The sequence below is a fragment of the Pelophylax lessonae genome, assembly GCF_965119305.1.
Source record: "Pelophylax lessonae genome assembly, chromosome: 1".
Classification (NCBI taxonomy): Eukaryota; Metazoa; Chordata; class Amphibia; order Anura; family Ranidae; genus Pelophylax; species Pelophylax lessonae.
In genome coordinates this window covers 162,398,420-162,415,411 of record NC_138768.1, presented here as the reverse complement: position 1 = coordinate 162,415,411, position 16,992 = coordinate 162,398,420, and the positions used below count along the sequence as shown (strand labels likewise).

General features: G+C 41.5%; 1 protein-coding gene across 1 annotated transcript in view; it reads left to right on the top strand.

The window, feature by feature from the left end:
- The window catches only part of SKIC3 (SKI3 subunit of superkiller complex), a 249,004-nt gene that overhangs the window by 22,350 nt on the left and 209,662 nt on the right, over nucleotides 1-16,992 (top strand). Inside the window, exons 3-5 of the mRNA XM_082272834.1 lie at nucleotides 158-301; nucleotides 3,532-3,623; nucleotides 13,608-13,683. Coding sequence (XP_082128960.1) covers nucleotides 158-301; nucleotides 3,532-3,623; nucleotides 13,608-13,683 — 312 coding nt within the window. The remainder of the gene's footprint in view (nucleotides 1-157; nucleotides 302-3,531; nucleotides 3,624-13,607; nucleotides 13,684-16,992) is intronic.

Here is a 16,992-nt window from a genome sequence, read left to right as displayed (position 1 = left end):
CCTTTCCCGGGTCCTAGACATTGGATAATTAAAGTACCTTTCTTGAAAAACATCATTTTTGTTACCTAACATTATAACATGCGCAAATCATTGTATTATATTTTGCAAGTTTTTTTTGTTTACTCAGTCGGTTAAACCTTTTTTGTTTCCCTTAAAGGCAGCTCTAAAGTTGGACAAGAATAACTACAATGCCTGGGTTTTCATTGGATTAGCTGCTGCTGAACTAGAGCAACCAGACCAAGCACAAGCTGCCTACAGAAAAGCTTCAGAACTTGAACCAGAACAGTTACTGGCTTGGCAGGTGTGTCCTGTAGTGCGGTGTAGATTTATGATAGTGTGCACATATGTCTTGTTATGCGTTATTACCGTACTACTGAAACTTCCATTTACAAATTCCACAGTAATTTGCATCTCTTGTGCAAATAGGCTGTTAAATTGTTTATTTTTTTAACATTGTATTGGTGGCAATTAATGTGACATCTCTTAGTGTTACAAATTTGATTAATTTTGCTTCTTTGTGTGCCCATATTACAACTTTGCCTTTAAATGCCACCTATATACTTTAGTTATATTAACCACATGTCCCACCCACCTTCAGCATTCAGTTTGGTCCCTGTTTTCTTCATAATCTCCACTGGAACACATACTGTATATCAGGGCTTGACAAATTTGCTTTGAATCTAGGAGTCAGCTAAAAAAGGTAGGAGCCAGCTCTTTTTTTTAACTAACAAAGCACTAAAGCGGTTGTATACTCATAAAAAAAAAAAAAAAAAAACCCCTGCAGGACAAAGGCATAATGAGCTAGTATGCATCGCATACTAGCTCATTATGAAATACCTTAGAACGAAGCCCTGGCACGGTCATCTGGACAACGCTGAGGGAGCTGACATGCTCCCTCGGCGTCTCTTCCGGGTTCGGCGCTGTGAGTGGCCTGAGCCGCAATGACGTCACTCCCGCGCATGCACGCGGGAGTTTCACTTTCCGGCAAGATCTGGCAAGGAGCTCTGAAGGTTGGCCGGACCTTCAGAGCGCATGCGCCGCAGACGTCATCGGCTGCGTGTAGGTTGAATATCTCCTAAACCGTGCAGGTTTAGGAGATATTAATTGTACCTACAGGTAAGCCTTATTATAGGCTTACCTGTAGGTAAAAGTCATATAGCGGAGTATACTACCGCTTTAAGGGTAGAATATGCAAAAGTGAACTTATCCTTTAACCCTTTTTCTGTCAGAACCGTGTTTTGCATTTTTTGCACACATGTTTAAAAATCATTTTAGGCGTGAAGATTTCATGAAACCCCCAAAAAGTTATATATCTTCTGAAAGCAGCCACCCTAGAGACTAAAATAGTGGCAGCGTCAATTTTTTATGTCACACAATTAATGCAATTGTTTGGTAAAATATAAATTGAACAATATAATAGCGCACACACACACAGAAAAAAAATAATTTTCAAATTTTGCAAGGCTATTTAAAAACACCTGCTCTTATACAGTAAATATGGGGATTTGGTCACACCATATGGCAATACTGTGCTTAAGCCCACCACTACGTCAAAGTACCCCATTTTCAGTGGGTCCTACTCTATTCATAGAGAAGATAATCCCACTTCTCAAAACCATAGGGCATTACTCACTCCTGTCATTGGAAAATTAAGTTTGCAGGCTGCAGACTCCTCTGCTAAAACTGCAATGAAGGGACACCTCCTGGAACTACTCACAGGTGGACCATGGTAATGAGGTTTTGGTGTGGGAAAGTGGGGTGCGCCGCCCATGAGTCTGGTTTTGAGAAGTGGGATTATCTTCTCTATGAATAGTGTAGGACCCACTGAAAATGGGGTACTTTGACGTAGTGGTGGGCTTAAGCACAGTATGGCCATATGGTGTGACCAAATCCCCATATTTACTGTATAAGAGCAGGTGTTTTTAAATAGCCTTGCAAAATTTGAAAACCAATTTTTTTCTGTGTATGTGTGCGCTATTATATTGTTCAATTTGTATATTGGTCTTTTAGCAGCACCAACCAGAGAATTGTGCGTTTTTAGGGTGTGCCCCCCAATATCATTTTTGTTTTGGTAAAATATAAAAGCTGAGGTTGCATCGAGTAAATAGAAACCCGACATGTCAAACCTTAAGTTTACGTGTGCCGTGAAATGCTGACAAACTTTAGTACCCTATATTTTCCATAGGCAATGCTTTAAAAGCTCTCTATGATTCAACAGTTTAGCATTACGAAGGAGGTCTAGTGCTAGAAATATTGCTCTCATTCGGGCATGCACAGCGATATGTAACGTGTATCGCAATCAACGTTTTCAGGCGTAGGCGCCTCGAAGCGTGTGTTTACGTTTTGTACCTACATATATGTGGGGGTGGGCCCTCAATTTTTTTTTGGGGGGGGGGGGGATTTTAAGTGCTTGGGTGTAACTTCATTTTTTTACAATTAAAAAAAGTTTTTTTTTTTTTTTTGTACTTTTTTTCATCACATAGGGGATAAAATGTCCCCTATGTGATAGTTTTTTGGATGACAGGTTCTCTTTAATGAGACTTCCAGCGGACTCAACCCTCTCCTATATCTGGTGGCACCTGCTATGCCAGTCCAGGGCATGCAGGTGGGCAAGTGGAGCCCTGATACATGGGGGGGGGACGGGGACGGGGACGCGCGCAGTGTGTGTGTGTGTGTAAGCATTTGGGTTGCAGCCCAGATGCCAGTGTGCAATTTCTTGTCGCTTTTGCGACCTGGTGCCCAGGATTTGTTTAGCCCTGCTGTATATATCGTATGGTTTCTTCCACTAGTAACTGACATTAGAACTTATATCAGAAATTTCAGAGACCTGCAATGTTTCTCATTTTGAGAAATGCTGTGGTAGACCTAACGCCAGCTTCAGCCCAAACTCAGGTTTTTAGTGCTGTGACAGAAAGTGTTTGGAAAGCTCTCTAATGGGGACAAAGAGCGCAATAAAACCTGAGAGAATGAGCAAAAAAAAATTCTAACTCTTGCTCATTCTCTCAAAAAAAAAAAAAAAAAGTTTTCTGGAAATGAGCTTGAAGAAGCAGATCATTACCACTTGCTGTCATATCCTCCTGGCTTTCAGGTAAAAGATCCAGGCTGTTCTCTTGTAGAAGGCCCTAGCACACAGTCCGAGATTACCTCAAGTCAGTGAATTTCTATGATGATTTTCTTTTTCTTTCATACATTTTAATTTGGATTGTAGTCTTTGTTAACACATATTACAAGAACATGTGGTGTATGTGCTATGGGGGGGCATTACCATTATTTATAACATTTCGGACAACACAAATATGTGCGATTTAAGGTGGGATAAACCAATACATGTACTGCCTTGCCGTGTGCTGGGAAATATTAAGGCAAGTACATTATTTTTTTTTTTTATTTGGTGGATAGTAAACCTTGAAGGACCCTAATTATCAACAGGATTTCAAAAAAGGGAGGCTAAGCCAGCTTCTAGGTGGATCTCGACATTGCAGTATTAGTTATAATAAAATTCTCTGTCTCTATCTTTTTTTTTTTTTTTAGGGTTTGGGGAATTTGTATGAAAAAGTCAGCCAAAAGGAATTTAAAGAGGATTTGCCAAATGTGTATCAAAAGCTTTTGGAACTTTACAAAACGTAAGTCAAAGTAGACAAAGGTCAAGGTTACAGTGCTACATATATACTGAAATATTTTATATGTCTAATGTGACATTTTTAAATTTTTCTATTTTTTTTTTTTTTTGCTTGGATTTTTCAGCATTCTGTAATAAAACACTATTACAATAACTAAAGCAAACATTTTTCCTTTCATTTTAGATAAAGTAAGGGCTTGTTTACCCTTGTAGTTGGCTCTGCTGTTTGTTTTCATCCCCCCCCCCCCCCCAACTGCTCCCCCTTAGGCTGCAAAGGCAGGGGCCGAGGATGAACACTTGCTGAAGCAGGAATTATACCCACTCAAGTGATTGAATGATGGTGCCCTGCAACCATTGCGCTGAAGCAAAATAGGTCTCCCCACCTGTTTTAAACCTCTAAATGCGGCACAACCGCTTACCTTGCACCTGTCAGATGATTCAAAGCGATCTAAGAGTGGGTCTTTTTTCAGAGGAGTAGCACTCCTTGCTGCTGGTGTAAACAAGGACTTAGGGAGGGTTATTTCCCCGTCTGTTTTTTTTTTTTTTCTTCTTCTATTGGTGAGATTCCCCCTGTGCCATAGCCAAAACAAGAAGTTTGGAGAAATCCCTGCAAAGTGATGGAATCCCTGGTTGTCACTAGGATCAACAAAATACCCCACCAGATCCCAATGAAATTCCCTACTATCTCTGTTCTAGGGACAACCCAAAATTCAGGATTTTCTTTCATTTTCACAATCAATGATAACGGTAAATATGATAAATCGAGAGTGGCAGAGACAGCAGTAAAAACTGACAGGTGTTCTAATACCTCTTCACTTTATCCAAAACGAAAAAAATTATGCTTTTAGTTATTCCTGAATGTAATTGAACAAATGTTTGATGAAACCTGTTTGATAATGTAATGTTGTTTTGGTGATATAGGGAGGCTAGAAGGGAAATGTAATATGTATTTTTGTGAGCATGTATTAGTAAGGCACTACTAAACAGCAAGCTCATATGAAGTGAGCAAAAAAATAATCTAAAATATATTCACTCACTGGCCACTTTATTAGGTACACCTTGCTAGTACCGGGTTGGACCCCCTTTTGCCTACAGAACTGCCTTAATTCTTCCTGGCATAGATTCAAAAAGGTGAGAGATTGTGGACCATATTGATATGATAGCATCACGTAGTTGCAGATTTGTTGGCTGCACATCCATGATGCGAATCTTCCATTCCAACACATCCCAAAGGTGCTCTATTAGATTGGGATCTGGTGTGGAGGCCATTGGAGTACAGTGACCTCATTGTCATGTTCAACAAACCAGTGATGAGATGATTTGAGCTTTGTGACATGGTGCATTATCCTGCTGGAAGTAGCCATCAGAAGATGGGTACACTGTAGTCATAAAGGGACGGACATGGTCAACAACAATACTCAGGTAGGTCATGGTGTTTAAAGGATGCTTAGTTGGTACTAAGGGGCCAAAAGTGTGCCAAGAAAATATCCCCCACACCATTACACCCCCACCAGCCTGACTGGTTGATAAAAGGCAGGATGGATCCATTCTTTCATGTTTATGCCAAATTTTGACCCTACTATCTGAATGTTGCAGCTAAAATCGAGACTCATCAGACAAGACAACATTTTTCCAATCTTCTATTGTCCAATTTTGGTGAGCCTGTGCAAATTGTAGCCTCAGTTTCCTGTTCTTAGCTGACAGGAGTGGCACCCGGTGTGGTCTTTTGCTGGTGTAGCCCATCTGCTTCAATGTTCAATGTGTTGTGCGTTCAGAGATGGTATTCTGCATACCTTGGTTGTAACAATTGGTTATTTGAGTTATTGTTACGTTTCTATCATCTCAAACCAGTCTGCCCATTTTCCTCTGACACCAACACCGCATTTTTGACCACACAACTCGCAGCTCACTGGATATTTTCTCTTTTTTGGACCATTCTATGAAAAACCTATGGTTGTGTGTGAAGATCAGCAGATTTTGAAGCACTCAGACCAGCCATCCTGGCACCAACAGCCATGCCACGTTCAAATTCACTTAAATCCCCTTTCTTACCCATTTTGATGCTCGGTTTGAACTTCAGTAAGTTGTCTTCACCACGTCTAGATGCCTAAATGCATTGAGTTGCTGCCATGTGATTGGATTATTAGCAATTTGCGTTACCAAGCAGTTGAACAGGTGTACCTAATAAAGTGGGCAGTGAATGTATATGTGTGTGTGTGTTTATCTCACATGTGTGAGTACACACACACACTGTGTTTGATTTACTAAAGGCAAAGAGTCTGTGCTATTTGTAAGTGCATTTGCTACAGAGCTTAGTAAGTGAGTTGAAGCTTCACTTTGCAAAGAGTACCCAGTAACATGCAAGGGGAAAAAATGTGGAAAATTGTCAAGAGGTATGAACACTTTTTCAAGGCACTGTTAACAGTTCAATACATAATATAGGGTCCATTTATGCCAACATTATATGGATCAAATGACTAGAGCTGCATTGTCTCCTCTAGTTGTAATCACTGCCTACAGAAACTGTGGAAATCAAACATCCAACCCAACAAAAGGGGTTGATTTACAAAAAACAGACAGACAGCACTTTGCAAGGGCATTTTCTACATAGTTGAGTAAAAGAGGGGATGCTCTGCTGACTTCCATCTTTCAATCATGTGCAAGCAAAAATTACCCTTTTGTTAACCAAAAACATAAATGGATTTTATATGATAGACCAACACAAAGTGACACATAATTGTGAAGTGGAAGAAAAATAATAAATGGTTTTCAGTTTTTTTTTTTTACAAATATGTGAAAAGTGTGGCGTGCATTTGTATTCAGCCCCCTAAGTCAATACTTTGTAGAACCACATCTTGCTGCAATTACAGCTGCAAGTCTTTTTGGGTATGTCTCTACTGCCTTTGCACATCTAGAGAGTGACATTTTACCCCATTCCTCTTTGCAAAATAGCTCAAGCTCTGTCAGATTGGATGGAGAGCGTCTGTAAACAGCAATTTTCAAGACTTGTCACAGATTCCTAATTGGATTTGGGTCTGGACTGACTGAGCCATTCAAACACATGAATATGCTTTGATCTAAACCATTTCATGGTAGCTCTAGCTGTATATTTAGGGTTTTTGTACTGCTGGAAGGTGAACATCCACCCCAGTCTCAAGTCTTTTGGAGACTTTAACAGGTTTTCTTCTAAGATTGCCCTGTATTTGGCTCCATCCATCTTCCCATCAACTTTGACCAGCTCCCTGTCCCTGCTGAAGAAAAGCAACCCCATAACATAATGCCATCACCATGTTTCACGGTGGGGATGGTGTATTCAGGGTGATTTGCAGTGTTTGTTTTTTGCGACACATAGAGTTTTGTTTTTAGGCAAAAAGTTCAATTTTGGTCTTATCTGACCAGAGCACCTTCTTCAATATGTTTGCTGTGTCCCCATATGGCTTTTCACAAACTGCAAACAGGACTTCTTATGGCTTTATTTCAACAATGGCTTTCTTCTCGCCACTCCTCCATACAGGCCAGATTTGTGGAATGCACGACTAATCGTTGTCCTGTGGACAGATTCTCCAACCTGAGCTGTGGATCTCTGCAGCTCCTCCAGAGTTACCATGGGCCTCTTGGCTGCTTCTCTGATTAATACTCTCCTTGCCCGGCCAGTCAGTTTAGATGGACGGTCATATCTTGGTAGGTTAGCACTTGTGCCATACTCTTTCTATTTTCAGAGTATGGATTGAACAGTGCTCCATGGGATGTTCAAAGCTTGGGATATTTTCTTTTTTTTTATATAACCTAACCCGGCTTTGAACTTCTCCACAACTTTATCCCTGACCTGTCTGGTGTGGTCCTTGGCCTTCATGATGCTGTTTGTTCACTAAGGTTCTCTAACAATCCTCTGAGGGCTTCACAGAACAGCTGTATTTATACTGAGATTAAATTACACACAGGTGGACTCTATTTACTAATTAGGTGACTTCTGAAGGCAATTGGTTCCACTAGATTTTAGTTAGGGGTATTAGAGTAAAAAAAAACATTTATCATTTTCCTTCCACTTCACAATTATGTGCCACTTTGTGTTGGTCTATCACGTAAAATCTCAATAAAATACATTTATTTTTTGGTTGTAACATGACAAAATGTAGAGAATTTCAAGGGGTATGAATACTTTTTTCAAGGCACTGTATATTCTTACATTCTACTTAAAGCGGAGTTCCACCCAAAAGTGGAACTTCCGCTTTAGGGAGTCCTGACCCCCCGACATGCCACATTTGGCATGTCATTTTTTGGGGGGGGGAGCGGGTACCTAGTTTTGACAGGTACCCGCTCCCACTTCCGCTCGGAGCGCCGCGGCGCCCTGAGCGGAAGTTCTCCTCTCCTCCTCCCTCCCTGCAATCTTCTGGGACACGTCAGAGGTCCCAGAAGATTGCCGGCCAATCACGGCGCGCAGCGCGACTCGCGCATGCGCAGTGGGTACCCGGCTGTGAAGCCGCAAACTGTAACAGCCGGGTGCCCACAGCAGTGATGCCGGCGCCGAGGGAGAGGATCGAGGCTTCCGGCGGCCGCATCGCTGGACCGTTGGACAGGTGAGTAAATGGCTGGAACTCCGCTTTAAGTTAAAGGAGCACTCTATTCAAATTTCATATAAAAGCAGCAAAATACTGGGTTTTTAGCTTTTACTGCCACCCAAAGCTTTGTTAGAGAGATTTCCCTCTTGTACTGTCTGGATGATGGTGGTTAGGCAGAAAGCTGGCCGCCTCTCTAGCCTTCCCTTAATTAATGTAAAAAAAAAAATGTACTATCTTCCCCTGTATTGGTAGAGTACCTCCATATTAAAAGACAATACCATCACATGGTCTGCACCTGGATCTAACCCCTTTGCGCCACCCTTTTGCCTGACTACTCCTCTCACACAAGTGGACAGTCTGGACTTCTATGTAGTGTGTTGTGATGCGATAACCTACGTTGAATTAGGGCAGCGAACTCATTCGAATGAGCTGCCATTAAAACTCTATGGACCTAAAAATGGACATGAATCATTTTTTCAAAGGCAGCACACCATAACAACTGGTTGTGCTTTACCATGCATTGACGTGTGCTGTAACACTGCTGCATTTCTATAGTGTTTAGGGATGCCAAAAAAAAAAAAAAAAAGTACTGCATGGGTGCAATGCTGTGTATTACAGTACCATACATACACTGTATTGGGACACCTGCCTTTACACGCACATGAACTTTAATAGCATTCCAATCTTAGCCTGTAGGGTTCAATATTGAGTTGGCCCACCCTTCAACTCTTCTGGGAAGGCTGTCCGCAAGGTTTAGGAGTGTGTCTATGGGAATGTTTGACCGTTCTTCCAGAAGACCATTTGTGAGGTCAGGCATTGATGTCGGACAAGAAGGCCTGGCTCACAGTCTCTGCTCTAAATCATCACTAAGGTGTTCTATTGGGTTGAGCTCAGGACTCTGTGCAGGCCAGTCAAGTTCCTCCACCCCAAGCTTGCTCACCCATGTCTTTATGGTCCTTGCTTTTTGCACTGGTCCAAATTGTTTGGTGAAGGGGGGATTATGGTGTGGGGTTGTTTTTCAGGGTTTGGGCTTGGCCCCTTAGTTCCAATGAAGGGAACTCTTAAGATGTCAGCATACCAAGACATTTTGAAAAATGTCATGCTCCCTACTTTGTAGGAAAAGTTTGGGGATGGACCCTTCCTGTTTCAACATGGCTGCACACCGGTGCACAAAGCAAGGTCCATAAAGACATGGATGAATAAGTTTAGGGTGGAGGAACTTGACTGGCCTATTCAGAGTCTTGACCTCAACCCAATAGAACAACAGGATGAATTAGAGTGGATACAGGCCTTCTTGTCAAACATCAGTGCCTGACCTCACAAATACACTTCTGGAAGAATGGTCAAACATTCCCATAGTCACACTCCTAAACCTTGTGGACAGCCTTCTCAGAAGAGTTGAAGCTGTTATAGCTGTAAAGGGTGGGCCAACTCAATATTGAATCCTACTGACTAAGACTGGGATGCCATTAAAGTTAATGTGTGTGTAAAGGCAGGTGTCACAATACTTTTGACAATATAGTTTGTGTGTGTGAATGGACCTTAAAACTTTGCTTATTTGATGAAACCTGCTGGGCGATTATTTGTCGAGGTACATGGGTAACCATACATGAGCTGAGATGGAAGTTTGTGCACATGTAGTTGGGAATTGTAGGTATAAAGGCTCCATACTTGGTAAGTATTTTTTCACTGGAGGGGTCATACTTTCCTCTGGAAATTGCATAGTTGAATAAAAAGCTAGCAGCTTATTTTGCTTCCTTTTAATAAATAAGAATCTCAGCAGAAATGTGTTTATGGCCCTTAGCAATCAGTCTGGTTATTCTTATTATTTTCCTTTGCTTAGAAAAACAGGACATTTTGTCTTTGTGGTTGCTATGGGGATCCGACTCTTCACTTAGGCCAGTTGTTTTACACCGTATCTTTAAAGTGAAAGTCCAGGCAAAGAAATGGCATAATATAAAATAGGTCTGCCAGCTGGTTGACAAACTAAAAATTGGACCCTTGTTGACCATCAGGGTATATGGTCCAGACCCCTCCAGTGATATAATCCCATTACAAGCAGCTGGCAATACCAACATGTTAGTATTACCTGGCTAGAATCCCCAATCTTTTTATCAGATGAGAAAAGGATCAGGGTCTTCAGACATTAGGACTGAAACACAGATAGTAGTTAAAAGATGTAAAGTGTGTGTGTGTGTGTATATGTGTATATATATATATATAATATACAGTGCCTTGCGAAAGTATTCGGCCCCCTTGATCTTTTCGACCTTTTGCCACATTTCAGGCTTCAAACATAAAGATATAAAACTGTAATTTTTTGTGAAGAATCAACAAGTGGGACACAATCATTAAGTGGAACGAAATTTATTGGATATTTAAAACTTTTTTAACAAATAAAAAATTGAAAAATTGGGCGTGCAAAATTATTCAGCCTCCTTAAATTAATACTTTGTTGCGCCACCTTTTGCTGCAATTATAGCTGTAAGTCGCTTGGGGTATGTCTCTATGAGTTTTGCACATCGAGAGACTGAAATTTTTGCCCATTCCTCCTTGCAAAACCGCTCAAGCTCAGTGAGGTTGGATGGAGAGCGTTTGTGAACAGCAGTTTTCAGTTCTTTCCACAGATTCTCGATTGGATTCAAGTCTGGACTTTAACTTGGCCATTCTAACACCTGGATATGTTTATTTGTGAACCATTCCATTGTAGATTTTGCTTTATGTTTTGGATCATTGTCTTGTTGGAAGACAAATCTCCGTCCCAGTCTTAGGTCTTTTGCAGACTCCATCAGGTTTTCTTCCAGAATGATCCTGTATTTGGCTCCATCCATCTTCCCATCAATTTTAACCATCTACCCTGTCCCTGCTGAAGAAAAGCAGGCCCAAACCATGATGCCGCCACCACCATGTTTGACAGTGGGGATGGTGTGTTCAGGGTGATGAGCTGTGTTGATTTTACAACAAACATAACGTTTTGCATTGTTGCCAAAAAGTTCGATTTTGGTTTCATCTGACCAGAGCACCTTCTTCCACATGTTTGCTGTGTCTCCCAGGTGGCTTGTGGCAAACTTTAAACAACACTTTTTATGGATATCTTTAAGAAATGACTTTCTTCTTGCCACTCTTCCATAAAGGCCAGGTTTGTGCAGTATACGACTGATTGTTGTCCTATGGACAGAGTCTCCCACCTCAGCTGTAGATTTCTGCAATTCATCCAGAGTGGTCATGGGCCTCTTGGCTGCATCTCTGATCAGTCTTCTCCTTGTATGAGCCGAAAGTTTAGAGGGACGGCCAGGTCTTCGTAGATTTGCAGTGGTCTGATACTCCTTACATTTCAATATTAACCCTTGCACAGTGCTCCTTGGGATGTTTAAGGCTTGGGAAATCTTTTTGTATCCAAATCCGGCTTTAAACTTCTCCACAACAGTATCTCGGACCTGCCTGGTGTGTTCCTTGTTCTTCATGATGCTCTCTGCGCTTTAAATAGACCTCTGAGACTATCACAGTGCAGGTGCATTTATACGGAGACTTCATTACACACAGGTGGATTCTATTTATCATCATTAGTCATTTAGGTCAACATTGGATCATTCAGAGATCCTCACTGAACTTCTGGAGAGAGTTTGCTGCACTGAAAGTAAAGGGGCTGAATAATTTTGCACGCCCAATTTTTCAGCTTTTTATTTGTTAAAGTTTGAAATATCCAATAAATTTAGTTCCACTTCATGATTGTGTCCCACTTGTTGATTCTTCACAAAAAAAATACAATTTTATATCTTTATATTTGAAGCCTGAAATGTGGCAAAAGTTCAAAGTTCAAGGGGGCCAAATACTTTTGCACGGCACTGTATATATGTATGTATATATGTGTGTGTGTGTGTATATATATATATATATATATATATATATATATATATCTACAGCGGGTAAAATAAATATTGATTACATCACCATTTTTCTAGGTAAATCTATTTCTAAAGGTGATTATGACATGAACATTTCAGCATATGTCGGTAACAACCCAAGCAATTTTATACATACAAAGAAACCAAAACAAATACATTCAAAAATTAAGTTATGTGTAATAAAATAGAATGACACAGGGAAAGTATTGAACACGCTAACTGAAATTTATTTATTACTTCAAACAAAATCCTTTGTTGGTAATGACAGCTTTAGGACGCCTCCTGTATGGAGAATCTAGTCGCATGTATTGCTCAGGTGTGAGTTTTTGGACCATTCTTCCACGCCAACAGTTTTCAAATCTTGAAGGCTTTGTTGCCCTCTTCTATGAACTCTGATCTTTAGTTCTTTCCATAGATTTTCTATTGGATTCAAGTCAAGTGATTGGCTGGGCAATTCTAGCAGCTTTATTTTCTTTCTTTGAAACCAGTTGAAAGTTTCGTTGGCTTTGTGTCTGGAATCATTGCCTTGCTGAAATGTCCCACCCTTGTCTGATCACTATTTAAATAAAGGACAGTTTTTGGTATGATCAGTCAATATATATCACACATCATCTAAAACTTCATGACCATTGACAGGTTAAGTAAATGAGTAACATTGATTATCTTGTTACAATGGCATCTGAAAGTCGGTGGGATATATTAGCTCTTACCCACTCTATTCCAAAGTAAAAAAAGAAAAAAAGTTGGCTTTAAGAAAGAATGCTCGTCTGTTGTAAAACCTTTTATTTAATAACACACCCTTGCCTTAAAGCTGAACTGTGGGGTAAGCAAATATTGTCTAAATGCAAGAGACATGTGTATTCTTACTTGGCTCTTGCTTTGTTTTTTTTGTATTTCTTGCAGATCTGTGCAGTAATCTAGGGTGAAACTCTGTGCGGAAGCTTCCTGTAATAAAGACCGGTCACTGCTCCCGTCTGTCTGTGTGCAGGGTGACTGGTCTTGTATCCGCCCCTCTGTAGGTTTCTTCAGGCAGCCTGTAGTGGGAGGACCTGTTAGGTTCCTCCCACAGCTCTGCCATGTGGACTGGCACAGGGATTTTGTTTCCACTACTTTTTACAAGGTAATATATAGGGTTTCAGGGGCATTTGGTGTACTCCCTATTCTGCATTTCTTTCACTTTGTCTCTGTGCCAGTGGTCAACAGGACAAGTAGGAATGATGATCTCCACACAGCAGGTTCACAAGTGACAGTAAAGTCTTGTAAAGGGTTTTAACCCTCCACCACTGCATCCAGGACACACAAATGCTATAATTTTATCTGTCCCATTTCCAGCTCTGTAGTTACCATTTGTTGGCATACACACAATAAATGTTGTATGACCTGTGCCAAATTATTTCCCACCTAATAAAACTTTATTTTAAATAAATCTACTCTTACAATCTGTCATTTCTTACGTAACCAATATATTCACTGAAGGACAGCCCATCAAGTTAAGTGTATATATATATATATGTTTTCTCCTAGCTCTGACAAACAGAAGTGGTGTGAAATTTGTAAAAAACTAGTTGATCTGTATGAGCAAGATAGAAAATACTTACAGGTGAGTGTGAATATTCTCTTTTTTTACTATCTACCATACTGCAGTGTATTTACAGAAGGGAGGCAGTGAAGATGGCGTGGAAACTTCTTATTATTAGAGTTGTAGATGCTGTTCATTGGTGTGTTTTTTTTTTTTTTTTTTTTTTTTTTTTTTTTTCAGAAAGATTATTGGGTGCAATTTTCTGCAATGGCTGATCGTGTAACTCAAGAAGGGGGGGGAGTCTTTTTATTAAACATTCACTGCACAAATGTGACAAATATCAGCACAGAAAAAGGGAAATTGTTCTGACAGTGCGGATCGTTTGCCACATTCGTACAATGAACGCTTTATACATACAGTAGACCTCAAAGTGTATCTCTGTGATGAACCGTTTTTTGTGTGTGTGTGGGGGGGGGGGGGGGGGGAGGCAGCAGGGAGGGTTAGATTATCAAGTTTTTGTGTGTCTGGGTCCCTATTGGTGAGATTCACCCCTCTGTCCTGCAAAATAAATGTAAGGGAAAATTTAAAATGTTATAGTTGTCCCTGAAACAAGAGACAAGAGGAAATTTACCATAGGGGATACCTGTACCAGGGACAACTGTCTAAATGGTGGGGGACAAATTCCCCTTGGGTTGGGAACATTTCCTCACATTTTCTGTTGCATCTGTGAGACAGGGAAGTGAAGAGAAATTTCTGTAATGTTGCACGCACAGCAAAAAAAAATGGGCAGTGGTTCTAACCCTTCCCTAGTCCATCCCAAAAAAAAAAAAATGCCATTCACTGTCTTACCCATTCTCCCCAAGTAACCTCAGGCAGCCAGTCTAGTGTAACATATAAACTTGGTACGTCCAAGTGTGATGCAGATACACAGTGATTAACTCCTACTTTGTGCGGTTCTCTGCCAAAGTGCCCAGTCACCAATCTACGTACTGTCAGCCTTGGAAGGAGGGACACAAATAAAAAGCTATGTATAGTATACTGCATATTTGTTATTGCATACAGGTGGATCTTATAAAATGTAATTATCCAAAAATTTATTTATTTCAGTACTTAAATTTAAAAAGTGAAACTCGTATGTTTTATATAGATGCATTACACTGAAATTTTATGTCCATCTACAGTATAGTATGCACTCAATACTTGGTCTGGGCTTCTTTTGATGAATTACTGCATCAATGTGGCGTGGCATGGAGGCAATCAGCCTGTGGCACTGCTGAGGTGTTATGGAAGCCCAGATTTTTTGATAGCGGTCTTTAGCTCGTCTGCATTGTTAGGTCTGGTGTCTCTCATCTTCCTCTTGACAATAACGCACAGATTCTCTGTGGGGTTTAGGTCAGGCGAGTTTGCTGGCCAATCAAGCACAGTAATACCATGATTATTAAACCAGGTATTGGTACTTTTGGCAGTGTGGGCAGGTGCCAAGTCCTGCTGGAAAATTAAATCAGCATCTCCATAAAGCTGTCAGCAGTGGGAAGCATGAAGTGCTCTATATTTTCCTGGTAGAGGATTATCTCAGTCGGCAGGCGTTGGATCTGGGAGAATGGTCTCTTCACCCGGAGGTTTTTCATCAACTGTGTCTTCGGTGGGGGACCTCTGATGTGGACCTGCTGGCTTCCCGTCTCAACAGGAAGGTGCAGAGGTTTGTGTCAAGGTCTCGGGATCCTCTGGTTGACGCCCCTTGGGGTCAGTATAGTCTGATTTACGCCTTTCCTCCAATACAACTTCTGTCGAGACTGCTACGCAGAATCGAGGAAGAGGGGATTCCAGTCATTCTGGTGGTGCCAGACTGGCCTTGGTACGCAGGCCTGGTAAGGCTGTTAGCAGACGTCCTTTGGAAACTTCCTCTCAGGGAAGATCTTCTGTCTCAGGGACCAATTTTCCATTCTGCTTTACGGTTGCTGGCTTTAACGACGTGGCTATTGAAAGCCAGGTGCTGAAAGACAGAAGGCTGTCGGAGTTGGTGATTCCTACGCTGTTTAAGGCTAGGAAATCTACTTCCAGGAAGGTTCATCATCAAGTTTGGAAGGCGTACATTACTTGCTGTAAGTCGTGGGGGGTTTCTCCTTGCTATTTTTATGTGACTCGCCTGTTGGAGTTTCTACAATTAGGTGTAGATTAACGTTTGGCTCTGGGCACCATCAAGGGCCAGATTTCTGCCTTGGCTATTTTTTTCCAAAGGCTGTTGGTGGTAAAGTCCCTGGTTCACGCTTTTTTGCTGGGAGTTTGCCATCTGACTGCTCCGGTGCGATCCCTGGTACCTCCGTGGGATCTCAGTTTGGTTCTGTCGGTGCTTCAAAGGCCTCCCTTTAAAAATATTCAAGAAATTCCTCTGCTTACTTTGTCATAGAAGTTGGCTTTGAAGGTAGCCATTACTTCCACACATCGCGTTTCGGAGTTGGCTGCCTTGTCCTGTCGGTCACCTTACCTGGTGATTCATAGGGACAAAGTGGTGTTGCGACCCTGTCAGGCGTTCCTTCCTAAGGTTGTCGTGGGGTTTCATTTGAATGAAGACATTGTGCTAACGTCGCTATGTCCTAAGCCTACACATCCTAAGGAAATTTCTTTGCATTCTTTAGATGTGGTTAGGGTGATTCGGGTGTACCCTGGAAGTGGCTGAACCGATTAGGAAATTTGATTCTTTGTTTGTTCTTATGAATGGACCTCGTAAGGGGCAGGCCCCATCTGCTGCAACCTTTTCCAAGGGGATCAGGCAGACGATGGTGCAGGCCTACTCCATTAAGGGTCAGGTTCCTCCTTTCCTTGTTAAAGCGCATTCTACGAGGGCGCTTAGTGCTTCCCGGACCTTCCGTCATCAGGCGTCAGTGGTTCAGGTGTGCAAGGCGGCTACGTGGTCATCTGTACACACATTCACAAAGTTTTTTATTCGGTGAATGTACTTGCATCTTTGGATGCGGCATTTGGCCGCAAAATTTTGCAGGCTACGGTTGCGGAGGCTTCCGCTTCTTGAGCGTGGAAATTTTTCCTGTTGGTGAGCTCCAGTTGTTCCTAGTTGAGCTCCTGTTGTTACCTGGCTGGCTATGTTTAGCCTTGTTGGGAATTCTGCGTTTGCTGTGTTTTTTTTCCCACCCTTTATGTTGACACTGCTTTGGGACGTCCCATTGGTCTGAAGAATTGAAGCTGCGTCTGTCAGTGAACGAAAGAGAAAACTGGATTTTTGTCTTACTGTAAAATCCTTTTCTCTGAGGTTCACTGACAGACACAGCACCCAACCCTCTTTTGGGGTTGAGTTATTTGTTCTTCTGACACTGCTTGTTACAAACTGAAGTCCTACAGCAGGAAGTGATGGTATACTTCCTGGGACTGCCTTAG